The sequence below is a fragment of the Eptatretus burgeri genome, chromosome 11, assembly GCF_056783735.1.
Source record: "Eptatretus burgeri isolate ZD-2024b chromosome 11, Ebu_testis_v1, whole genome shotgun sequence".
In the NCBI taxonomy this organism is placed as follows: domain Eukaryota; kingdom Metazoa; phylum Chordata; class Myxini; order Myxiniformes; family Myxinidae; genus Eptatretus; species Eptatretus burgeri.
In genome coordinates, this window is record NC_140971.1 from 5,656,879 (window position 1) to 5,683,587 (window position 26,709).

A 26,709-nucleotide genomic window follows, 5' to 3' on the forward strand; every position below is an offset into this window, starting at 1 on the left:
GAAAGGGGAGTCTTCAAGGTCTTAAAAGGTATTTGGGGTCTTCAAGGTATTTGGAGCTATTAAAGGGTCTTCGACGTTGTAAAGGGTCTTACGGGTCTTGAACGGTTTTAGGGGTCTTCAAAGACTGATGTGGTGGAGGAAAATACCCTTGGGACAATTCCCGGGTAGGACTTGGTCTAGGTGCCAAATTTGGTGGTTGTCACCCCAGCGGTCTTTGCAAAAAACGCGAACATACATTCAGACAGACAGATGACAAATTTTATTTGCGGGCAGAGTACCTGCCCTGTTGCCGACCTTACGGGCAGACCACCGGCAAAGATAAAACACCCCTACAGTATACATTAATTGGGTCATGCTGATCCTATATAGCAAGTCTGCATGTAATCGGCCCAGAACTGTAAGAGGAGTAGTGTGACAAACAAACACACAAACACCGGTCCAGGAATTGTAGTAAGCATTAGGTTAGCAAAGGTAGCCAGCATTGCCTACTTCCCTCCATCCATCCGGACTCCCATCACATCCCTTCCACTCCCTCCTCAAACTCCTTCCCCTCCTTCTGCACTCTGATCCCACCCTTTCCCCTCCCGCAAATCTTTTCTTCACCGAATATAATTATGCAAACAGTACAAAAAGTAAGTTTAATGATTTGGCAATTTGCAAACATGGAGAAGATCACAGCCTTGCTTGCCTAAAGTAAATACGTACATACGCCTGGTTATAAGAATCAGTAATTTCTTTAAATTTTCAGATTTCAGTCCAGATTTCGACAGTTATTTAGTCCACCAGCTCCGATCCTCAAATCTGAAGACAGATTTTGAACATGTACTTTAATTAGTCCATGAGAGGTCATCGTGGTAAATCGCCATGGGTTTTTGAGTAGGCCGAAACAAAATGGCGCACACACACACCCTATTGTTATCGATTCAGGATTGTTTCGGAGCAGCAGCTTTGTTTTAAAATTAAACATTTCATTCCTCATCCAGATACGGTTTACGCAATGGCTTCCCTCTTTGGGTTGGAGCGCCCTGGACACTTCCGCGGCATCACGTGATGTGCTAAACAAAATAACGTGACAAATTGCGGTCACTTCTCACACCAACATCAAGAGGATTCACCTCCCTCATCCTCCTCAAAAATCCCTGTGGGTTCGGGTCTTATGGATAGGGTTAGGCTTAAGTGGTTGGTTGGCAAAATGAGCGTGGTCAAACAAGCAGTGTGCGTTTCGTCTTACCATGAGTGAGAGTTGCAGGCGGGGAGGGAAGCCTGGAAAGACCCGAATGTTTGGTGTAGAAGGAGCTCCTGGAGAGTGAAAATGGATTTGAGGGGTCAGACGAGTTATTGGTGCAAACATGTCTATGTCAGTAAAAGTGTATAACAGGCAGCGTGGAGTTTGTTCCAGTAAACATCCCTTAAAGTCTTCCCTTCCAAATGTTAATTTCTAAACCCCATTTCCCCACATTTGTGTTCCATCTGGCTTTTCCCCGTTACAATCTGTCATGGTTTTGTTTATGATGAAAATGAATCAATGATTCCACATGGTCTCCTCCACGATCGAGGTAGGCTTCGAGATCCTTCCATGGGTCAGAGACTCCAAGAGAGTAGGGGTAATCTCCCGCCCCCTCTGGAGAGTGGCACTTGGGTGTATTGTGAGCGGTCATCGGCCCTGCTCCGTGTGGAGTTAATAAAACACGGGATGGGCGGAAGCTCATGGTCTAGTCTTCCGGAATAACTATCTCTTGCAGAGCCTTCCCCTGCTCATAGCTTCCCCTACTCATCTTGCAGAGCCTTCTGAGGCTCTTTTGGAGCTGTCTGCTTCTTGGACCTGTCTCACCCAAGGACCTGGTTTCTACGGGACCTCCTGCTCTCTGCGCCCTGGTTCGGTTCGTGCGGAGCTCTGGTGCTGCAGCTCTCGGCGTGGTTTCCAACTGTTTGTGGTGAACTGCGGTGACAAAGCTGAGATATCGTTGGACGGACAGTGCTCCTCAAACCCACACACTAACGAGCCTCACTCACCCCAACCCCACCCCAGGTTATTTTGTGTCACGTCATCTCCCTCCAACTGTCCTGTCGTCCGTGTGAGCGAGTTGAGAGAGGGTTTAAGATTAAACAAGTAAGTCCATTGTTGGTATTGTAAGTGTGAGTTTTAATTATTTATTCATTTCTTATCCCCACACTTTTTGGGAAAAAAAACCAGGGCATATTGTAATTGGCTCCGTCTGTCTATCTGTCCATCCGTCATGCTATCTTCTCCTAAACAGTTGTGGAGAAATTCACCAAACTTGGTAGTTATGATGACCAAACGGCAAGAAGGTGCGAGAGTAGTATAATTTCTGGCCCTGCACCTGGGGTGGGGTCAAAAGGTCAAGTACCAAAAAGTGCAATTACGGGTGCATTTTTAATGAAACTTTGTAGATGTAACCAGCGTTGGGGGACGCAAGCAATATGTAACGATTTTTGGGATTTGACCCCCGATTCATGCCCCAAGGGTGGGGACTTGGGTTCACAGGGGTCAAAATAGAAAATAAATGAAGTCAAAATTTGATATTGGGTCAATCCTGGTGGAACTTCTTGCCATCAACTTTCCTTAAGGTGGGAAGCATGGGGGACTTGCGATGGCGCGCCATCGACTTCGCTCTAGTTACAATTTGTTTCACAGGTCGTGTTCTTTTCCCTTCTCCTCCGCCGCTATTTATATGTTGTGAATAAATCCTTTGTTAATGAGAACCTGTTTTGTGGTCAATGAACGCATTCGTTATTTCGATACGTGAACCCATACATGGGAGATTGGGAAACGGCACGATGAGGTGCCGTTAGTTAACACCAAACTACCCTTTGGCATCGCTCGGCTAAATTTGGGAGAGCAGCTTTGGAAAGGTACGTGGTTTTTAAACCACCGACCGGCAACAAGTTATGGGCGGACACGACGACCTCTCTTTCCCTACCTGCCAGGCGGTCCGTATCGATACGTATGTATAGCACCAAGATGACATCTCCGTACCTGCCCCTGCCGCACTTTCACCTCCCCAACCTCCCACCCCGATGCAATCTCCAGTGATATTAAGTAGACAAACAACAGGCCAAAAAAGTCCATTTGGCCCAAACGTCACCATCGGCCAAATGGCCTCCTCTGTCCAAGTTCCTTGTATATCTTACGCAGGGCGCTGGTGACGATAGGAATCGCCTCGCTAGCATTGCTTTCTCCAACCACGTTTACAGCAATCACAGTCACGAAGTAGGTCGTGTTTGGGCTCAGGTCTTTCATGTACACCGTTTCTGCGGAGACATACACAAACGTGGTTTAAACTTGAATTGAAAATGTAACATTTAATAACGAGTCGCACCTGGCAATCGTCAAAAAAGGTAGTCACATTATGCTGCAGGTATCATATGCTCACGTGGTTAGTTCACAAAGAACCTCCATTAAAATTTGACACAGTCATTATAAACCCCAAACGTCTGTCCACAACAACGCAAACAAGCAAGCAGAAATAATATATATATATATATATATATATATATATATATATATATACCTGGAAAGCTGTGCCCGGTCGTGTGCTTCCTGGCTTTTACCGGCACCTTGGCCGTGACCACAGGCTGCTTTCTGCTTCTCCCCACCAGCTGGTAGTACTGAATGGGAAGTCCTCCATTCCAACCAGCAGTGAACGACACCAAGGCAGACGTATATGATATCTCGAGCTCCTTCAGACCGAACGGGGGATCCGGGACAACTGCACATGGACACACGGCCTTGTCAGAAGGAAAAGCTCAATGCCAAATTACCAGGCAATTTAACAGCTGGGAAGAAAGAAAGAGCAATGACTTGCTTGTGCACACATCATGGCCAAGTCGGTATCAGTGCATCCCAATGTTTCCTCCTACAAGCTGACCTGCTCTTTTCAGCTCCAACGTTACGCTCTTTTCACCGAGGATGTTGGCCGCCTTGCAGATATATTGACCAAACACAGACTCATCCACGGTGTTGTCGATCTGGAGACAGAGAGCCATGTGAGGTATGAATGACAAATAGATTTCTCATTTGCATAAAGGATAAAGCTTGAGTGAAGCTGTGATAATATGAACGACTCACGAGTGATAAATAGCAATGAATTATGAATAACTCACATTGAGCTCGCTGAGTGCCAGGTTCCCCCTTTTCTGGCTCTTAGGTTGAGGGCTCAATATTGCTGGAAGACCAGAAGGACGACTCCATGACAGAAGAGGGGCCGGATTACCCTCGCTTTGGCACACCAGACGGGCGGGAACCGACGGGATGGTGTATTTCGGAGGGATGGGCAACATGTGTGGCGAGTCTTTGGCCAGACAGGGTGAACAAAGATGATGAAGGGGAATAAAAACCGTTACATTAAACGTATAAACAAACCACCACACTCACGTCATCACATGCAACGTCGTTTCAATGCAACCTGATGTTCCAGAAATGTGGCCATGACATGCATGTCGATGTGATGAGGGTTACCCTAAAGGTAATACTTATTGGTATAGACACATCACAGGACCAACAACACAGACACATAACAGGACCAACATAACGAGTGGAGCGACCAAGCTGCAGTGGAGCGACCAAGCTTGAGTGGAGCGACCAAGCTTGAGTGGAGCGACCAAGCTTGAGCGGAGCGACCAAGCTTGAGTGGAGCGACCAAGCTTGAGTGGAGCGACCAAGCTGCAGTGGAGCGACCAAGCAGTAGCGGAGCGACCAAACTTGAGTGGAGCGACCAAGCTTGAGTGGAGCGACCAAGCTGCAGTGGAGCGACCAAGCAGTAGCGGAGCGACCAAGCTTGAGTGGAGCGACCAAGCTGGAGGGGAGCGACCAAGCTGCAGCGGAGCGACCAAACTGCAGTGGAGCGACCAAGCTGCAGGGAGCGACCAAGCAAGAGGAGAGCGACCAAGCTTGAGTGGAGCGACCAAGCTGCAGTGGAGTGACCAAGCTTGAGTGGAGCAACCAAGCTGCAGTGGAGTGACCAAGCTTGAGTGGAGCGACCAAGCTTGAGTGGAGCAACCAAGCTGCAGTGGAGTGACCAAGCTTGAGTGGAGCAACCAAGCTGCAGTGGAGTGACCAAGCTTGAGTGGAGCGACCAAGCTTGAGTGGAGCGACCAAGCTTGAGTGGAGCGACCAAGCTTGAGTGGAGCGACCAAGCTGCAGTGGAGTGACCAAACTGGAGGGGAGCGACCAAGATGAAGCGGAGCGACCAAGATGAAGCGGAGCGACCAAGCTGGAGTGGATTGTTCAAGCTGGAGTGTAGTGATGAACAAGGCCTCAGGACATCTTAGACCTTTACCAAGATTCTACAGCTGAGTTGCACTCCCTCAGACACCAACGGCAATAGACACCTGCAGATGTCCATGTCTCTGTTGCTTTAAAGGATGTTTGTTTGTTTTTGAGACGATCCCATCATGGACCCCTTTTGTAAATGGTTAGACGTGACGTAACAAATACCTTTTGCTATGACCATAAACACAGGTATTGGAGTAGAGAAAATAAAAATGGTGACTAATTTTTAAACAAGTATAATTATGGAAGTGTGTGCAAAAGTTATACATGGAAACAATAAAATATTTAAAAACAAGAAGAGTTACTTTTGAGGAAACCCTCGTGCATCACACCACGCACGTGTGTCGTAAGGACACGGAATGTGCATCCAACAAACGGATTAATCACGTGGACAAAGTTTCAGGTCTGATGATTCAACCCCTGAATAGTCTTCAACTGGGACGAAGGGTCATGCATTCGGCAAGCTTACTAAACCTTGAGCAGCACACCCAAGGTACCTTCACCACACACCACACCACATTTAACCAAATAACACAACACACCCACACACCTCAGCTATAATACCCTTCTACCCACCCACGCTACCACTCACATCCTTTCCCAATCCCTCCAAGTATTCCTTCCCTCAACACTTCCCTCTCTCTGAAAATGATCCACGGATTGGTAAACTTGAAGACCACTTGGTGATGGAAACCGCGGATCCAAGCCTTTGTCCACGCGACTCATTTAGTGATGGGACACGCCTTGTGTTTCCTTACTAGATGTATTTTTACAGTTACACCGGATTATTTCCCTTATTGTACACAGTGTTTCACCATAAATCATTCACACCAATGTGCGGTGCACCAACATACAGTGTACGTTTAAGTAGGCCACTCGACTGTCCTCTCCATGTCCGTTGTCTGCAGAGCAGTTGAAGAAACCTAAAAACCGCTTGTTCGCCCGAAAGCCCACCATGGATTCCTTTTCGTTGTTTTGAATATGTACACCAGGTATTCCCTGCACAGAAACACGAGTGAGAAGGGTGTGAGTGCACGGCTGTACCTTAAATGTTTGTGTGTGTGTGTGTGTGTGTGTGTGTGTGTGTGTGTGTGTGTGTGTGTGTGTGTGTGTGTGTGTGTGTGTGTGTGTGTGTGTGTGTGTGTGTGTGTGTGTGTGTCGTTGTGTCCACAAATACAAACTGGTTTAACGGGTTCGACAAACTTGCACCGACGTTTGGACAAATGCCCAGGACATGCAGCTTGTTGTTTTCCCGTGGTATACTCACCACAGGTGTCCCTTGGTAACGCACCGCTGAGTATGCGGTGCGGGTTACGGTGCAGCGTGAGTACAGGGTGAGCCCTGGGTTGTTGTCCGAGTTACACTCCCTTTCTAAAGACATGACATTTTAATTACCCATTAAAAGATGCCCTGAGGGAACATTACGACACAAGGAGAACAGGTGTGAAATCCCCTCCATTGAGGTCATTGGTGAGCCAGCTGGGCCTTTTCCCCGAACAATTCAATATTAAATTTATTCATTCCCCTGGACCGATTTCCTTTCCAGGTTCTTTAAATCCAAATTCTTCGTATCGCATTCTCCGACTTTAATTACACTCATTCAATTTGAACCCGGACCACCTGGATTACTCATCCAATGTCCAATCCACGACACCACCACGATCCAATGAGTGTTCAATCCACTAAAACACACCACAACAATCCAACCACGAAACTACACTACCACGATCCAATTAGTGTTCAATCCACTAAAATACACCACCACAATCCAACCATGAAACGACACCACCACCATCAAATTAGTGTTCAATCCACTAAAACACACCACCACAATCCAACCACGAAACCACACTACCACGATCCAATTAGTGTTCAATCCACTGAAATACACCACCACAATCCAACCACTAAACTACACTACCACGATCCAATTAGTGTCCAATCCGCTAAAATACACCACCACAATCCAACCACGAAACCACACCACCACGATCCAATTTGTGTCCATTCCACTAAAATACACCACCACAATCCAACCACGAAACTACACTTCCACGATCCAATTAGTGTTCAATCCACTAAAATACACCACCACAATCCAACCCTGAAACGACACCACCACCATCCAATTAGTGTCCATTCCACTAAAATACACCACCATGATCCAATTAGTGTTCAATCCACCAAAATACACCACCACAATCCAACCACGAAACTACACTACCATAATACAATTAGTGTTCAATCCACTAAAATACACCACCACAATCCAACCATGAAACTACACCACCACGATCCAATTAGTGTTCAATCCACTAAAATACACCACCACGATCCAATACACTAAACTGTGACAGCGTTTCTTCTCTCCATTCTCTTAATTCACCTTAATTGCATCCATCAAGGAATGTCTTTAATCGCATTTCTGACCGAAAAGTTTTTTAAATCCCAGTTTGCTATGAATGTTCGCTTTACATCAACCATTCTTTTTTTCCAACTTCAGTGCCAATTCACCCCTCACTCTCAAATCAACCATCACACTCTTCACCCTCCGAGTTTCCCTCTCACCTCTCTCAACAACTCCCTCCTCACCTTTCTCCCTTAACTCTCTCCACTCACCCTTCTCCCACCATTCACCCCCCTCAGTCACCCTTCTCAAAGTTGCCCCCCCTCACATCCACAAAGCTGCCTCCTTCCCTTACCCTCTCACCTCCATCTCATCACTCCACCTCCTCAACTGCCTTCTGCCCCTCACTTGTCCCCCCTCTCCCCGAGCACCACAGAGCCTTTTCTCATCCTCATCCGGTCCCCTCCCCTAGCTATTCTGCAATCTCCCACACTTTCAAAAACTCTCCTTACCTCCTCCCCTCCTCCATTGTCCTACCCTCCCCCTCCCCTCCCACCCCCTTCACCTAAAGCCTCCTCCCCTTCCTCTTCATTAACAATGTGGACCTCAAATATCCGGAGCCTTTGCTCAAACCTGACAGATCTTTCCATACAGGTTGCCACTGACAAGCCAGAAATAATCTGCCGAATAGAAACTTTCCTCCCCCAAGACGTCTCTGACTCCCAAGTATCTCTCCCTGGTTACTTCCTCCTCCGGTTTGACAGACCTGAGCCTCGCCCTGGTGGAGGAGTTGCTCTCTTCATCAAAGACTCTATTCCTCACTCTCCATGCACTGCCCTCACTCCCCCACACCCCCAGGAATACCTCTGGCAACGGCTTCCCTCCACTCCCACCTCATGTTTATATGTGTACTGTACCGTCCACCAAACAGTGATGACTCCATCTACACCTCACTATCCAAAAACATGGACCAACTTCTATCTTCTCATCCAAACTCTCTCTTCCTCTTATGTGGTGACTTCAATTGTCATCATGCCAGTTGGCTCGGTGTGGGTACCTCTCTCACCTGTCATGGCACCTCAGCAAAAAGCTTTCTGCGACTCATTGGGACTGACTCAATCGGTCAACTTCCCGACCCGGATCTCAACCAATGGTACTCCATCTCTTCTGGATCTGATTTTGATAAATTTCCCTGACAATATCTGCTGCTCTTCCTCTGCTCCAATCGGTTCTTCTGACCACGTCCTTGTCAAAGTGGACATCTCTCTGGCTGTTATCAGAGAACCACCTCACCGCCGTCGAGTCTGGCATTTCACTCAAGCCGACTGGCAGGGTCTCCGAGCAGCCATCAAACTTACAGACTGGTCTCCTATCACTACTTTCTCAAACATCAACTCATCCTGGGAATTATTTCAAAGAAACTTGCTCTCCCTCATGCACAGATTTATCCCCTCTCATCTTCAGTTGTCCTACCCTTCCTCCCGCCCTTGGTTCACTGAAGCTTGTGGTGAGGCGGTTGTCCTGAAACAACTTGCCTTTGCTTCATGGAAAGCAAACCCAGCTGAGGGTAATCTCAGTTCTTTCCACAAAGCTCGGAACAAGTGTGTATCTACCCTCAGGAGAGCCAGAAAACAACATCTTTCTCATCTCAAGTCTGAACTCTCAAACCTCTCTCCCTCCTCAAAATCCTGGTGGCGGTTAATCAAATCTGTTTCTGGTGTATGTTCCCCCTCCATCCCCTCCCTTACCTCAAATGGCCGCACTGCTGATTCCACACGTGATAAAGCTGAATGTCTAAACTCGGTGTTTGCAGCTAAATCTTGTGTCCTAAACCCATCACTATCTCTACCCACTTTACCCAGTCACACCCAACTGTCCCTGGACTCTGTGTCCTTTTCTCCTGACAAGGTGGAGAGCTTGCTTTCAAACCTCGAGTCAGATTCTGCAACCGGTCCAGACGGCATCAGCCCACGTGTCCCCAAAATCTGCTCTTCTGCTCTTGCTCACCCTCTCTCTGTTCTATTCACCCTCTCATTTTCCCAAGGTCATCTGCCATCTGCTTGGAAATCTGCTAACATCACTGCCCTGCATAAAAAAGGTGCAAAAACAGATCCCTATAACTACAGACCAATCAGCCTTCTCCCAATCATCAGCAAGGTTATGGAATCCATCATCGCCTCAGACATCAAATCTTTCCTCTTCTCCAATGGCTTGATTTCCGATCATCAATTTGGTTTCAGACCAGGTCACTCTACCCTGGATATGCTGCTTCTGCTCTCCCATCAATGGATGGAGGTCCTCAATGCCAGACAGGAAATCCGAGCCGTATCCCTGGACATATCACGTGCTTTTGACACAGTCTGGCACCCTGCCCTACTCACCAAACTCTCTTCCCATGGTATCCAAGGCCATCTCCACTCATGGCTCGCAGACTTCCTCTCCTGTCGCAGTCAACGTGTGGCCCTAAATGGAGTTCTTTCATCCCCTCTTCCTGTGCAGGCTGGAGTTCCTCAAGGTAGCGTTCTGGGCCCTGTTCTTTTTCTGGTTTTCATCAATGATCTCTCGGACTCTCTGGAAAATCCTCTATTTCTCTTTGCCGACGACTCCACCCTCTGCCGTACCATCTGTCATCCCTCAGACCGGCAAGCAGCAGCTTCTTCGCTCACTGCAGATCTGGATAAAATCACAAACTGGTCCAACACGTGGAACATGTCTTTCAATCCAGACAAATCTCACACTCTCACTATGTCTCTCCGAAAGGACCGTTTAGAAACCCCCCCATCCACTTTCTCAACAATCCTCTGGAAGAAGTCCTTTCTTTCAAGCTTCTAGGTCTCACTATCTGCCATGACCTTTCCTGGGAAAGTCACATTTCAAACCTCGCCTCCAAAGCCAGTCGCCGACTGGGAATCCTCCGTCGTGCAAAGTCCTTCCTCGGCCCACCTGAGCTCCTGACCACTTACAAAGCTTTTGTCCGCATCCTGATGTAGTACTGTCTCCCCTCGGGGCTGGTGCTCCTGCCTCCCACCTTTCTCGGCTTCACGCTGTCGAAACCAGGGCATTTAGGATCATTGGCATCTCCCACAATGAGGCTGAGTCTTTGGGCCTCTCACTCAATCACCGCAGGTTGGTCGGTGGTCTTTCTGTCTTCTACCGACTCCTCTCCATTCTCGCCCCCCCCCCCCTGCTCTGTCTGCGATTTGTCCCCACCACATTTCCACAGGGCATTCAAGGTCCGCCAACAACCCCCTTCTGGTAAAACTACCAAAATCACGAATCACTGCTCATCTTCCCTCTTTCATTCCTCTATTTTGAAAATATTAAAATTTGAAATAGTTATTCAATAAATGCAACAGGTGTGGGGTTCAGATGGTCAGAAATGGGGTCAATTGGCCTGAAATGGTGTGAATGTCAGGGATGGGGTTTTAGTGTCCAGCGATGTGTGTGAGCGTCAAGGAATGGGGTATGAGTGGCCAGGTACCTTTTCCAAAGGTATTCCATTATGTTCCCAGGTAATTTTGGGAGCCGGGTGCCCAGCCACCTCACACCGAAGACTGACTCTCTGTCCCTCTGTAACTGTCATATTCTCCAGGCGAAGAACCTTGACCGGAACTGGGGTCGAAGAGACAGATTGATTACACCAGGTAAAACAGGTATTCACATTAACAATTCCATCTACAAGAGGTGACGTAACCAGCTTCTCACTGTTGTAGAATTATAAATAATTCAAGACACAAGTAGTGGTATAAAAGAAGAACAAACCATGCCAACAAAAATGTGAAAGTATACCCCAGAAGCACTGTTCTTTTTGTGTGTGCATCACCGGAATGTGCATTTTGTGGACGGATAGTGTGCATCACCGGAATGGCAAATGGATTACGAGATGAAATTTCCAGTGGAGACAAAACCAGGTCAGGCGGTGACAAAAGGTATCCAAAACGAGCTTTGCAAAATTTCCATGTACAAGTAAGTCAGCCTGTGACTACAGGTGAGTTAACAGGTGGTCATTTGTTTTCGTTATCATACCAGGTTTTATAAGTGCCCACTGAGTTATCCGCCGGCCATTCTTATCAAGCAACCGTAAGACTCCATCAAGCTTGGAAATTCTATTGCAATGGACTCAGTTTTTCAACTGTTTCCAGCCAATAAATGACAGGTTAACAAAGGGGGTCTTGTCTTGTGCTCCAGCAAAGGGTCAAGCCCAGTACGTGAGCACCTTCTGATGCAGCCAGTGGTTAACACAAACAATGATGCAGCCAGTGGTTAACACAAACCATGATGCAGGCCAGTGGTTAACACAAACCATGATGCAGCCAGTGGTTAACACAAACCATGTTGTAGGCCAGTGGTTAACACAAACCATGATGCAGCCAGTGGTTAACACAAACCATGATGCAGCCAGTGGTTAACACAAACCATGATGCAGCCAGTGGTTAACACAAACCATGATGCAGCCAGTGGTTAACACAAACCATGATGTAGGCCAGTGGTTAACACAAACAATGATGCAGCCAGTGGTTAACACAAACCATGATGTAGGCCAGTGGTTAACACAAACCATGATGCAGCCAGTGGTTAACACAAACCATGATGCAGCCAGTGGTTAACACAAACCATGATGCAGGCCAGTGGTTAACACAAACCATGATGCAGCCAGTGGTTAACACAAACCATGATGCAGACAGTGGTTAACACAAACCATGATGCAGCCAGTGGTTAACACAAACCATGATGCAGCCAGTGGTTAACACAAACCATGATGCAGCCAGTGGTTAACACAAACCATGATGCAGCCAGTGGTTAACACAAACCATGATGCAGGCCAGTGGTTAACACAAACCATGATGCAGGCCAGTGGTTAACACAAACCATGATGCAGGCCAGTGGTTAACACAAACCATGATGCAGCCAGTGGTTAACACAAACCATGATGCAGCCAGTGGTTAACACAAACCATGATGCAGCCAGTGGTTAACACAAACCATGATGCAGGCCAGTGGTTAACACAAACCATGATGCAGGCCAGTGGTTAACACAAACCATGATGCAGGCCAGTGGTTAACACAAACCATGATGCAGCCAGTGGTTAACACAAACCATGATGCAGGCCAGTGGTTAACACAAACCATGATGCAGCCAGTGGTTAACACAAACCATGATGCAGCCAGTGGTTAACACAAACCATGATGCAGCCAGTGGTTAACACAAACCATGATGCAGGCCAGTGGTTAACACAAACCATGATGCAGGCCAGTGGTTAACACAAACCATGATGCAGCCAGTGGTTAACACAAACCATGATGCAGCCAGTGGTTAACACAAACCATGATGCAGCCAGTGGTTAACACAAACCATGATGCAGCCAGTGGTTAACACAAACCATGATGCAGCCAGTGGTTAACACAAACCATGATGCAGCCAGTGGTTAACACAAACCATGATGCAGCCAGTGGTTAACACAAACCATGATGCAGCCAGTGGTTAACACAAACCATGATGCAGCCAGTGGTTAACACAAACCATGATGCAGCCAGTGGTTAACACAAACCATGATGCAGCCAGTGGTTAACACAAACCATGATGCAGCCAGTGGTTAACACAAACCATGATGTAGGCCAGTGGTTAACACAAACAATGATGCAGCCAGTGGTTAACACAAACCATGATGTAGGCCAGTGGTTAACACAAACCATGATGCAGCCAGTGGTTAACACAAACCATGATGCAGCCAGTGGTTAACACAAACCATGATGCAGGCCAGTGGTTAACACAAACAATGATGCAGCCAGTGGTTAACACAAACAATGATGCAGCCAGTGGTTAACACAAACCATGATGCAGCCAGTGGTTAACACAAACCATGATGCAGCCAGTGGTTAACACAAACCATGATGCAGGCCAGTGGTTAACACAAACAATGATGCAGCCAGTGGTTAACACAAACCATGATGCAGCCAGTGGTTAACACAAACCATGATGCAGCCAGTGGTTAACACAAACCATGATGCAGCCAGTGGTTAACACAAACCATGATGCAGCTAGTGGTTAACACAAACCATGATGCAGCCAGTGGTTAACACAAACCATGATGCAGGCCAGTGGTTAACACAAACCATGATGCAGGCCAGTGGTTAACACAAACCATGATGCAGGCCAGTGGTTAACACAAACCATGATGCAGCCAGTGGTTAACACAAACCATGATGCAGCCAGTGGTTAACACAAACCATGATGCAGCCAGTGGTTAACACAAACCATGATGCAGCCAGTGGTTAACACAAACCATGATGCAGCCAGTGGTTAACACAAACCATGATGCAGCCAGTGGTTAACACAAACCATGATGCAGCCAGTGGTTAACACAAACCATGATGCAGCCAGTGGTTAACACAAACCATGATGTAGGCCAGTGGTTAACACAAACCATGATGCAGCCAGTGGTTAACACAAACCATGATGCAGCCAGTGGTTAACACAAACCATGATGCAGCCAGTGGTTAACACAAACCATGATGCAGCCAGTGGTTAACACAAACCATGATGCAGCCAGTGGTTAACACAAACCATGATGCAGCCAGTGGTTAACACAAACCATGATGCAGCCAGTGGTTAACACAAACCATGATGCAGCCAGTGGTTAACACAAACCATGATGCAGCCAGTGGTTAACACAAACCATGATGCAGCCAGTGGTTAACACAAACCATGATGCAGCCAGTGGTTAACACAAACCATGATGCAGCCAGTGGTTAACACAAACCATGATGCAGCCAGTGGTTAACACAAACCATGATGCAGCCAGTGGTTAACACAAACCATGATGCAGCCAGTGGTTAACACAAACCATGATGCAGCCAGTGGTTAACACAAACCATGATGCAGCCAGTGGTTAACACAAACCATGATGCAGCCAGTGGTTAACACAAACCATGATGCAGCCAGTGGTTAACACAAACCATGATGCAGCCAGTGGTTAACACAAACCATGATGCAGCCAGTGGTTAACACAAACCATGATGCAGCCAGTGGTTAACACAAACCATGATGCAGCCAGTGGTTAACACAAACCATGATGCAGCCAGTGGTTAACACAAACCATGATGCAGCCAGTGGTTAACACAAACCATGATGCAGCCAGTGGTTAACACAAACCATGATGCAGCCAGTGGTTAACACAAACCATGATGCAGCCAGTGGTTAACACAAACCATGATGCAGCCAGTGGTTAACACAAACCATGATGTAGGCCAGTGGTTAACACAAACCATGATGCAGCCAGTGGTTAACACAAACCATGATGCAGCCAGTGGTTAACACAAACCATGATGCAGCCAGTGGTTAACACAAACCATGATGCAGCCAGTGGTTAACACAAACCATGATGCAGCCAGTGGTTAACACAAACCATTTTACTACTTTATTTTTATTCCCTTGCACTGCCAACACAGACTGCTACCTCTGTGCTGCAATTAGTAACTACATTTTTACCCTTGCCAAAGGATTTGGAGAGGGATTTGCATTTGGGTCCGTTTGTTTGTTTGTCTCTTTGTCTCTGTCTGTCTCTTTGTTTGTTTGTTTGTCTCTTTGTCTCTGTCTGTCTCTTTGTTTGTTTGTTTGTCTGCACAGAACTTTCGTGTTTTTCTCCGCAACCGCTTGTCGGATCGAGACGAAATTTTCACCATTGGTACGACTACTCATGTAGAATGTTTTGATGATAATTATGACGTCATAGGTAGGTCACGTGGTGTGGCAACCATGTTGGAAAAACGGAAAAACTTTGGACTTCTGTATTTCTGAAACTGCACCAAGGAAAAATTTGAAACTTGGCACACGGCAAGTACTCCTCATGGGGATTGAGTGATTTTTTCCTATGACGTCATAGGTTCCCTCGTTATGACGTCATAATTGCAAATGTAGAACGCCACATCGAATCGGTGCGAAAATTTTTGAGGGTCACCGGGATAAAATGGTCCACAGAAAAAGATAATCATGACGTCATCAGTCACATCATTTGGCAGCCATATTTGTTTTTTTTTTAAACCTTCAAAAATCTTCTCTGAAGTGGATGAGCATATTGAGCGAAACTTTACACATATGACCCGCCTGTCCATGAGGAACGAAAGGTTCACACAAATGATGCCATTGGTCACATGGTTTGGCAGCCATATTGGATTTACCCTGAAACCGATAAAAATCTTCTTCTCCAGAACGGTTGAACAGATCGAGGGGAAACTTCACACAAGTGTTCCCCAAGCCGTGGGTGTACAAGTGGCACAAAGCAAGTACTCCTCACGGGAAATGAGTGTGGGATTTTTTATGACGTCATAGGTGCCTTTGTTATGACGTCATAATTGCAAATGTAGAATGCTCCATCCGATCAGTATAAAAAAATTTGAGGGTCATCTATGGATAAAATAGTCCACAAAAAAAATTTTTGACAGCCATATTGGATTTACCCTATTGATTATTGATTGAATATTGATTGAAAACAGCCATATTGAATATTGATTGAAAAATACACCACTCAGAATAAGTCCTGGCGAGGGTTTGCAATCTCTGATTGCTCTTTTTCTTGTTATTATTTCATTGTTGTGGTTTTACTATAACAGGTGAAACAAGAACAACACACGGGAGAGCGTATATACCTCCGCCAGGCTAAACAGTTAAAGTTTTGTATCCCACTGATAGGCAGGATCGGTATTCAGACCTGAACCAAAATCTAATTGGCTTGTTCTCGTCACCAAACCAACTCATCCACCAAGTCTAATCTGAATCCGTCCACAACTTTTTGAGATATCCAGCTCACGGATAGATAAACAGACAGACAGACAGACACAGAAAAAAATATATAGCCTCAGTCCACCGAAGGTGTTGGCGGTAATCAATACAATAAAAGCACAACCAATTGATTAACTTTCACTTAACCAGCACAGATATTACCAACTAGCATCACGTGCACACAAAAAAAGGGGATAAATGGGGAAATGTTGATCGTTCATTCATGCGTGCGTTACGTATGATCATTGGTGCACGTCACAAAGCTCACACGTCACAAATCAACAAATCAACGTTTTTGTCTCACGCAGGGATGTACGAAGGGCGTTCAAAATGTTCTACAGACAGGGAGTTCACAATAGTCCAAAACACGTCAACATTTGTATATTTTCAATATATAAGTACGGTATATACACGTATAGTTAAGTGTGTGCGTGTGTGTGTGTGTGTGTGTGTGTGTGTGTGTGTGTGTGTGTGTGTGTGTGTGTGTGTGTGTTTGTGTGTTTGTGTGTTTGTGTGTTTGTGTGTTTGTGTGTTTGTGTGTTTGTGTGTGTGTGTGTGTTTGTGTGTGTGTGTGTTTGTGTGTGTGTGTGTGTGTGTGTGTGTGTTTGTGTGTGTGTGTGTGTGTGTGCGTGTGTGTGTGTGTGTGTGTGTGTACCTATTTTTACAATTGTCTTCAACTGTTAGCATCTCATTGCTGGAAGATTTTGAACGCCCCTTGCATGACGAACACATGTACGGCCAATGCTCAGTGTCTCCGATAATAAGGAAAGAAAACAGAACAAGTAAGGACTCAAAATTCCTTCGATAATTGCTACTCGGGTGGGTTGCTCAGAGATCTTATCCCATCATCTGAGATAGTGCCTAAAAGGGTAGAGAGCTGTTATCGAGCTCGAGCTTTCCCTGGCAGGGCTTCTAATTCAACCACTCCCCTCCCAACCCACCACTCCCACCTCACCTACCATCCCAACAGCTCTCATTGCTCTCCTTTACTCACTCCATGCTGAATCCCAGGAATATTCAACCACTCCCACCTCACCGACCATCCACCCACCACTCCCATTGTTCCTTTCATCACCCAGTGTTGAATCCTAGTAGCATTGAACTGCACCCTCTCACTCACCACCCACCACCCACCACCTCATTACCCCTTTAACGGACCCACACCTATTCCCAATGGAATCTCGCACACATGTACCTCCACTGCGAGTCAAACCACAATGATAATTCTCTCCCACGTTTCAAAAAAAGACGATGTTGGAAAAACAAATCCAGGCTATTGAGTTGGAAGGGAAAAGGAGGAATTTCAATTGGATTCTTTCATTACATTTCATCAGAGCACGACGGGGAAATGTCAACCTCAGGGACAATGTTGTATTGTTATGACGATGTGTGTCTGCCACTGTTTATTTTTTTACTTTTGTACACACAATCTGGACTGGACGAAGGGATTACGGAGATTGTTTCAGTGATACCAGTGAACACGTGAAATATATATTTATTAAATCATAGAAATGTCAACTAGATAAAAACAAGGAGCACAATGGATCCCAGGTTCATCCTTTGTCTTTACCCGTGTGTATAATGTACTGTACGTGTGTACGTGTGTGTGCGTTTGTGTGTAAAACCCTAAACCTAACCAACAATGCTAGATCGTTCAAAGAACATATTACCCACATGCGATCATGAGAAAAAGGATATGGGACTTTATTGGAAACAGTGTATTTGAAGAAGACTTCTTGAAGCTCCCCCACCCTGTGAGCACCAATGGAAAATCAGATTCGCTGAGACGGCGTAAAAATTTTGCCAAAATTCTGCTGAAGTTTGGGGTTTTTGGAAGTGCCAACAGCGTGTTTTGTGTTCTACAGTCTTGAAATATGTGACACAATTGAAATAAAAAATATATATTTTAAAGGTTGCAGAAAACAAAAACCTTTTGTTGAAGTTTACCCCCATTGACGCAGTGTCTGTTACACCACCATATCTACCACGTTACATTAGTTCCTCGTGCCTGTTGTTTGTGTCCCTCATAACGTGCTGTTTGTGTCCCTCATAACATCCTTAAAAACAGTTAATTTCCTGAGTGAAATGAAGACGTTCCTCAATAATAGAAACAGACAGAGTGGACCAATTGCTTAACTCCGCTTTTCACGACCTGCACGGGGTGAAAAAAAACGGAAATTCACTCAAAAATTAATCATCTACAAACACTATTCTGTCTTTCACAAACATCAATCCTAATCAGATTGGAATTAGCAAAATTGCCTTAATAACAAACACAAACAACAATATATACATACATATAACGGAGCAAGTGTATATCCAGCGGCTAACCCATGTGACTATATGTCTCTTAATTACGTACTATTGGAATGTAGCTTTTAACCCTTTAGACTGCTGAGAACCCTAAGACCTTTGAAGACCCTTCAGACATTTTAGACCCTTTATATGTCATGAGACATTTACATCCTTTAGATCCCTCGAGACCCTATAGAATGCTGTCAGACCCTTTAAAACCCTGTTAGACCCTTAAGACCCTTTAATATCCGTAAGAAGCTTAAGACCCTCTCTTTAAGAACTCTAAGAACCTTAAGACCCCACAAAGATCTTCCAGACCCTTTAAAACCTTTATGCACTTAAGTCCCTGTCGACACCTAAGACCCTATAGACCCCATTAAACCTTCAACCCCAAAGACATTTAAGACCCATAACACGCTGGAGAACCTTAAGACCCTGCAGACCCTTTGGAACCCAAAGATCCCTTCGACCCTATTGACCCTGTTGGACCCTTTATAACCCTTAAACCCATTTTACCTTTAAGACGCTATCGACACTTTAGACACCTTTTGACCCCTTCACCCTTTAGACCCCTAGACTCTTTCGAGTTCACATGCCCTTTAGGACCTTTGCACCCCTTAAGTCACTTGACTCCCTTTAGACCCCTTAGACCTTTGCACCCCTTACACCCTCCAGACCCTTTATACATGTTAGAAATCTTTAGACCCTTGAGACCAGTGATTCCCAAACGTTTTGGCATGACACCCCCCCCCTTTTGGTTTTCAACAAACCATCATGCCCCCCCTCCATTTTTTTATTGAAATAAGTTTTACTTTTTGTACTCGTATTTATATTATTGTTCATGATCAACGAATTCGTAATTATTCCATCCATCTATCTGGTGCATATGGGGAACATTGACATATACCCATAAATACTTTCATATCAGTTAATTTTATAGAAAACATAAGCCTGGTTTTGGCTTAGCAGTTAGGTGGCTGGCTTGGGACTAAAGGATTCTGGGTTCAAGCCCCTCTTCACTGTTGAATTAACACCAGGTGGGTTGACTCTACCTGTGTCATCCTTCTGAAGTTGGCAAAATGAGCCCCAGTGTACTGGGGTAATAACCATTTGGGATGACCTGTGTTGGAGTGGTGACCTGTCCAGGTCTGTATTCTGGCTGATGAAACTGCCGCAGCAACCCGATGTGCTTTTATGGAACAAAAGGAATGGTTTGGTATTTTTATTGAAAATTTCCTAATGTACAAAAAAAATATCTAATTCTTGTACATTCAAAATTTTAAATAAAATAAACTGATATGAAAGTTTTTATGGGTATATATATATATATATATATATATATATATATATATATATATATATATATATATATATATATATATATATATATATATATTTCAAGCACGTGCATACCAGTAGTTAACCGAATGACGTTTTTCTTTTTGCTTTTGAACACAGGACAGAAACTTAAGTAAATAAAATCTGTTGCAAAATAACAAAAATATCAGTTTCATAATGAAATTAGCACTTCATATCTTAAATAAAAACAAAAGCAAATTTATTCATACCATCCCGAAGCAAGAAGATAACATCCTCCTTGGCAAGAAGGCTTAACTAGTTGGGATGGGTACAAGTTGAGTCCAACTAGGGAAAACCAAGCTTCGACCGTACAACACTTCCAGTATATCAAATACTAAATACGATAATACCAAATATATTCGTTCGGTATAACATGTATAATAACACTCATAAACCCGCGAGAATAACCTCAAATTATTGAGGTACTTACTTTGTGGCCTCTCGGCCGGTGTGTGAACAAATCCACGAGTTGTGCTGTTATTCACAGGTGGCAGCACGCACGGACATGGCGAGATGTTTGAAGGTCGTGGAGGTAATGCAAGGCAGAGGATGTTGGTGTTCGGAGAAATATCTAACCTAATTTATCAATTTTTGAATATTTAAGCTGAATTCGACATTAACCAGAGTTGGTGTCAAAGCCACCCAATGCTCGCCTGTTTATACATTTATCGTTTTTAAAAGACTCGTCCAATAAATAATTAATATTTTTTATAAAGCATTGCAGTGAAGTCTGATCCAAATAATTTTAAAGCAATATATGTATTTGTATATTGTAATCAGTAACAAGAGCGCAAGTGAGCACAATATACGCCCGAACAAGAAGGTATATACAGAATTGTGCTACTACATGGAAAACAGCATCCTGGTTGCCATGGCAACCACGTTAGATGACGAACGTATGTCACGACACACCGTCTCCACAGTCTGTACCTATGTACCAAATATGAAACGTGAAAGTTGAAAACTTTGGGAGTTAGAGTGCGGACAGGAACGGACGGACGGACAGACAGATGAACGGACGACAGATAATACGCCCCGATATATATAATCGGGCGTATAAAAAATAGTGTGGTAGATAAAAACATTAGAAAGGAAAAAAATAACTTGCACCAAAAACTTTAACATTTTCACGCTCACGCCGGGGGTATCGCTATAGCTCTCTGTTCTTCGAACAGGTGAGCTAAAAATGATGTTTTTTCACATGGCCTCATCTCCCCTCCCCCACACTACCCCCCAGCCCAACTACCCCCCACCCCCTTTCCGTACCAATCTCACATCTCGCGTTTGGAAATCACAGCTTTAGACCCTCTTGACCCTTTCAACCCAGAAGACCCTTTAGACCCTAACTACTATTGGAACGTACCCTTTAGACCTTTAAACCCTTAAGACTCTCGAGAACCTTTTAGACACACACCACATAAACATCTATGGCCTTCTTGAAAAACACAGACTACACTTTTTTCATCAAGTAAAGTACAAACTCGACCCACCCAGAGAGTGGGTATTCTCTAATAATAATAATAATAATAATAATAATAATAATAATGATGATAACAAGTAGAGCACCAATAATTATGACTCGATGTTATCATGAACAATAATGAGGGTTTTCCATTTCAAACATCAACAATGACTGTTTGTAAAAAAAAAAAAAAAACTTTCTCAGACATCCAAGGTGCCTCGTCAAGTTCAAAGGGCCGCACAACATCGTCGGAGCAAACCACCCATTTCAGGGAATGTTCAGGTGGTCGGTCACGCGTGTACTGTGGATGTTAAAGAGCCCATGGTTGGTGTGTTTGGACCGGTACTCCAGACATGTAGACCTTACCAGTACAGCAAGTGTCATGAGACGTACAAGCAAGTGACCCGTAAGATAAAACGAATTAGAATTCTCGCTATCCTATGGCTATCCATACAGACCATATTATGCAATCCTTCATTTACCTACGCCACTGAAAGCGGATGGAGGTTGATGAAACACCCCTGTTTGTCTGTCTGTTTGTGAGCATGACATCTCATGACGTTATGGGCAGTTTTGGACGAAACTTGGTGGAGAGGTTGGGTGTAATGACGAGAACGAATTGATGAGATTTTGGTGAAGACCTGGATCCGGATACTGTAATTTGTTGTGATTCTTCATAAATGAGAAAATGGGCCAAAAACAATGTGTAACATGATATTTCAAAACGTTGTGGACAGGTTATGACAAAATTGGTGGATGAATTGGGTAGGTGACAAAAACAAGCCGATTCGATTCTGGTTAATATCTGGATGCAGATCCGGCCGAACAGTGGGACACAAAACGTAAACTGTTCAGTCTGGTGCAGGTATGCACTCGACCGAATGCTGTTCCCGTGATATGATGTGATGATGTCTCACCAAAAACTCTGAAATCCACAGTTGCCATGTGCGATCCCCCATTATTCGTCGCCCGGCACGTCAGAAGACCTTCATCTTTGACAGTCACTGAAGTCAGCAAGAGTTCCCCGCCTTTGTGTAACTCGATTCCTCGTCTGTACACAACACAATCTGTTATAATGCAAGTGCACAAGTTCATGTAAACCAGAATAAAAGAAGAAAAGGCAACAGAACCTGGAACATTCATCGTCAAAATGCATTTGTCTCTTCCTCGTCCATCGAATCCCACTTCTGTCACCAAAAAATGTTTTTGTTTCATCGTGCGAGTCATACTTAGACCTCTGAACCTCAAACTTCTCACTCACCTCTCCCATACCAAAGATGGAATTGGTAATCCCTTGATTATCGTGCAATAAAATTGTGCCTTCTCACCCTCCGTAACATTCAGAACTGCAGGATACACCGACACTTCTGGAGGCTCTGGTGGGATAAGGGTGAATTAACAGGAAGAGGGTAGACCATTATCGACTTTGAAGGTAGTGTGGCATCCAAGCTGCGGATGTCTCATAGCACAGCGTTTTTCTACTCGTATCATGGCGCCCACCCCCTGTTTTTATCCACTGGCTGCCACATCATCATCATCCATGAATATTATATTCGATGCCTGGACTAGACATGTGGTTATCCATCCATCCAATGGGACCATACTCTGTACAGAGTGTTGGTGCTGCCAAAGCAGTCTCCTGGGCAATTGGGCACAATCCTGGACGGGTCACCACTCCGACACAGGATACTCAAATGGCTCGGTCATCCCAGCAAGCTGGTACTCATTTTGCCAACTTTGGAAGGATAACAGGCTGATTCAACCCCACCTGGCATTTCGTCAACAGCCAAGCAGGATTTGAACTCGGGACCCCAGGATCCCAAATCCCAAGCCCACCATCCTAACCATTAAGCCAACACCAGACATCATGTGGTTATGAGGTTATGAAGGAGAGCAATGTGGTAGAGTAGGGCAAGACAGCATCAAAACAAAGTATTGTTACATGGAAGGATTTGGGGGTGTGGGAAGGCGGGGGGGGGGGTTCCATAGCTAGAATGTGTTAAGAATAGTGTGGACCATGTGCTCGAGTAGGTCAGGTTTACACCTGCACTGGGGCCACGTCAGAATTAAGTCGTATGTAATATGTGCACTTAGGAGGCAGGGAGCATCAATTATAAAGCAGCATAGGGTAAAGATGTTGTCGTGCAAAACCTCCTGTATACAGACGAGACCAGGTGGAGGACTCGAGGTGAGTGAAAACGGGTATGTAAAAAGCACTCCGGGCGCTGAGAATCCCCTCGCTGGCCGCTTCATGGAGGTTCACAGACCCAACGGTACAGTCAGCTGCAGAGGGCCCGGGATGGAGGAGAAACACTGTTGTGGAGACGACGCCCTACACGGCAGAACGTTCAATTACAGGACCAGCCGCATGCTAGAAGGTAGGCCCAAAGGCTTAAAATCCATGTCCGTGCTTCCATTGGGGGGGGCAAGGGACACCAGCCGCCTCACCATCCACCCAGCGGACCAGACTAGACCATGCCCGTGGTGTCGGAGTGGCGTGATGATGCCAATTCATTGCCATTCATTTGCCCAAGTCCTGTCACCTTCGCTGTGTCAGTCTGTGTTGGCGCCATTAGCCGGGTTTTAGTTTCTTTGTGTATTAAGTGCGTGTGCTCCCTTGTTCATCGTCTTTTTAAGTGCCAGGTCTGTCCATTTATTTATTCTTGGCGTCTCGTCTTACCTCCCGTATTTCTCTTTTAATAAACCTTTAAATATAAGAAACACGATCCCGGCTTCTCGCGCACGGGAAAAACCGCTCGATTCAGAATATATTTGACCGACCTTGAGGGAATATGAAATTGTAACAGGTATTCCCCACTATTAGAGCATATTGGATAGATAAGCAAGCGTTGGCCGCTCGGAGTAGCTTGCAGGATCGTTTGGCCATTTGTGAAGGTCTTCGACCTCATATGTAGAATGAGGGTCTTCGTTAGCGAGACCCCCCCCTTGACCAAAAGTATGTATGAATGGTCGGTGGGAATAAAACTTCAAACACATCATGCACACCAATCAATGCAGACAGAAATCAATTAATTAATTAAATCGACAGACACGATAACACAAATGAACTCACCGATGACGGACAGTTGAATGTTTGCGATTGCCAGCTCGCCCTTGTCTATTTGCATGGCTTCACAACGGTACGTGCCGGCATCAGACAGCGTGACGGAGCGCACTCGCAAATAGTTGTCTTCATCCATCGATACTCGGGCTGGCAGACAGTCACGAGACAAAAACTAGAACGGCACTCGGGGAGTGGACGGAGGTAATGAGTTCAAAGGGCGTATTAGGAACATAAAAAGCCTCTAACAGGAAGAGCCAGAATGATGACAACAACAAAAAAGGAGGAGGTAAACCCAAAAATACCCACTAACAGGAACCTGACAGACAGGTGCACTCGATGACGAGAGGAGAACGAGAAAATAGACACCTGGTTCAGCCGAACCTCAGGACAACTTCACAACCAATCAAACATTTCATTCATAAATCGTCAGTTGTACAACAGAGGTGAAACCGAATGAATGAAACTGGACGCGGACAAAGTGGGACAAACGGTGAGACGTACGGGAGTTATGGATGGCTGTGTTGTTGAGATACCACGTGACCGAGGGTGGAGGATTGCCAACTGCCTTGCAGATGAGCTTGGCATCGGAGCCTTGGAAGAAATGCTGTACGACCGGAGCGAAGACGATTTTCACTTTTTCTGTTGAGAAGAACACACGGACGGACGACGCAGGTAAATCCAGGTGCATTTGCGGTACCTGTGTTTTCTTAGCCGCATTACCTATGTGAGTGGATTTATTCCCATTCGGCCAATCGTGGTGGACCTTTTGTATGATTATGTTGCGGAATTCTTTACGACGTGGACGCAGCCAGTCCAGGACCTCATTGCTAACGGCCTTACCTGATGGCCTTGAGGGGGCAACAATCGCGTCGTCTGGAGTCTAGACCAAGGGCTATTGGTGAGGTTTCCATTGAGCACAAGTTTCACAACCATTCTTCGTTCCTCCCTCTTTCTGTGATCCCATTTGCTGCCATATTGATGTGTCAACACGTGCACCAATGTGATTAACGGCACATCATGAAAGTGTGCCGATGAACGGAAATTGGTCAAAGGTCAGAACGGGGAATAAATAGGTCAGCATGACCTAGTTTACTAAAAAGGTCCCAAGGGGCATCACCACCTACAGGTGAGCACATAAACCGTTCTTTAATGAAGAAATCAAAACACCGGACCAAGGTCCATCTGCTTTAGCCTGTGGGGGGATGTGGTTAGGTATTGGTTGTGCCAAGTGCGTATGGGTTGGTATAAGGTTTGTGTGTGCCAAGTTTCATCTCCTCTCCCTGTCAAGGACCGAGTGCCCCCAAAGCAGTGTTCTGGGCCTCGTCCTATTCCTACATCTCCGATTCTCTTTATCTTTTAGAACCTCTTGTGGACAACCATGCGAGTGCACGCGTCTCTTACGGCGGATGTGGATGTGGATGCTGGATTTCTCCCCGTCCGTCTGACATTCGTACACGCCGCCATCTGCCTTGGAGACATTGACGAGTCTGAGCGACAGAGAGCCAGGTTTGACTTGCATCGTGTTAGGCAGACGTTTCCCATGTCGATACCAACGGACACTTTCACCCTTGGTAGCTGTGGGAAGAAGCGCACACAATCACCGAGAGCATTGAAAACGTTCAAGTCATGTAGTGGTATCTCACCTGCGGTAAAGGTAGTCCTTTATCTCTTGATCATAAGGTTTCCAGGTTGACCGTTAGAAAGGTAAACGTCATTCCCCAATGGGACGCGACCCAGAGCACAAACCTTCGCACGTAAGGATGGCATCTTCACCCAGTCCGATCTCGTGGTCGCCCTCATTCGGCCAAATGCGGATGGCAAGCCCTGCGGGACAAGGCGGCAGGTCACGGGTTCACGTCAGAGGCTAAAGGTCATGGCCGAGGCTCCCGGAGACAAACACCGCACGGGGACAGGCGACCGATTTTCAGCAGAAATCCATTCACTAATCGGTGCGGGTTCAGAAGCCACAACTACTTCACAAAACTACAGTTTACGCAACGTCTGACACGGATCTTCTTTCAACAAAAACGAATCATTGTTCAGTCATTTTAGTCACCTCGTCACAATCTACTCTCACCGGCGAACCACCAGATGGCACTCCGCATCCATCA

The 26,709-nt window shown here is 45.6% G+C and overlaps 1 protein-coding gene across 2 annotated transcripts in view; it reads right to left on the bottom strand.

Moving 5' to 3' along the window:
* LOC147016368 (neural cell adhesion molecule 2-like) overlaps positions 1 to 26,709 on the bottom strand; it is a 79,531-nt gene that overhangs the window by 25,883 nt on the left and 26,939 nt on the right. For both annotated transcript variants that reach the window (XM_085844989.1, XM_085844988.1), the window contains exons 2-14: positions 26,345 to 26,422; positions 26,000 to 26,173; positions 25,100 to 25,237; positions 24,608 to 24,745; positions 22,796 to 22,910; positions 22,452 to 22,585; positions 11,122 to 11,252; positions 6,148 to 6,292; positions 4,126 to 4,313; positions 3,891 to 3,990; positions 3,534 to 3,731; positions 3,154 to 3,273; positions 1,232 to 1,299 (exon numbers count right to left, since the gene is read on the bottom strand). In XM_085844989.1, coding sequence (XP_085701115.1) covers positions 1,232 to 1,299; positions 3,154 to 3,273; positions 3,534 to 3,731; positions 3,891 to 3,990; positions 4,126 to 4,313; positions 6,148 to 6,292; positions 11,122 to 11,252; positions 22,452 to 22,585; positions 22,796 to 22,910; positions 24,608 to 24,745; positions 25,100 to 25,237; positions 26,000 to 26,173; positions 26,345 to 26,422 — 1,727 coding nt within the window. The remainder of the gene's footprint in view (positions 1 to 1,231; positions 1,300 to 3,153; positions 3,274 to 3,533; positions 3,732 to 3,890; positions 3,991 to 4,125; positions 4,314 to 6,147; positions 6,293 to 11,121; positions 11,253 to 22,451; positions 22,586 to 22,795; positions 22,911 to 24,607; positions 24,746 to 25,099; positions 25,238 to 25,999; positions 26,174 to 26,344; positions 26,423 to 26,709) is intronic.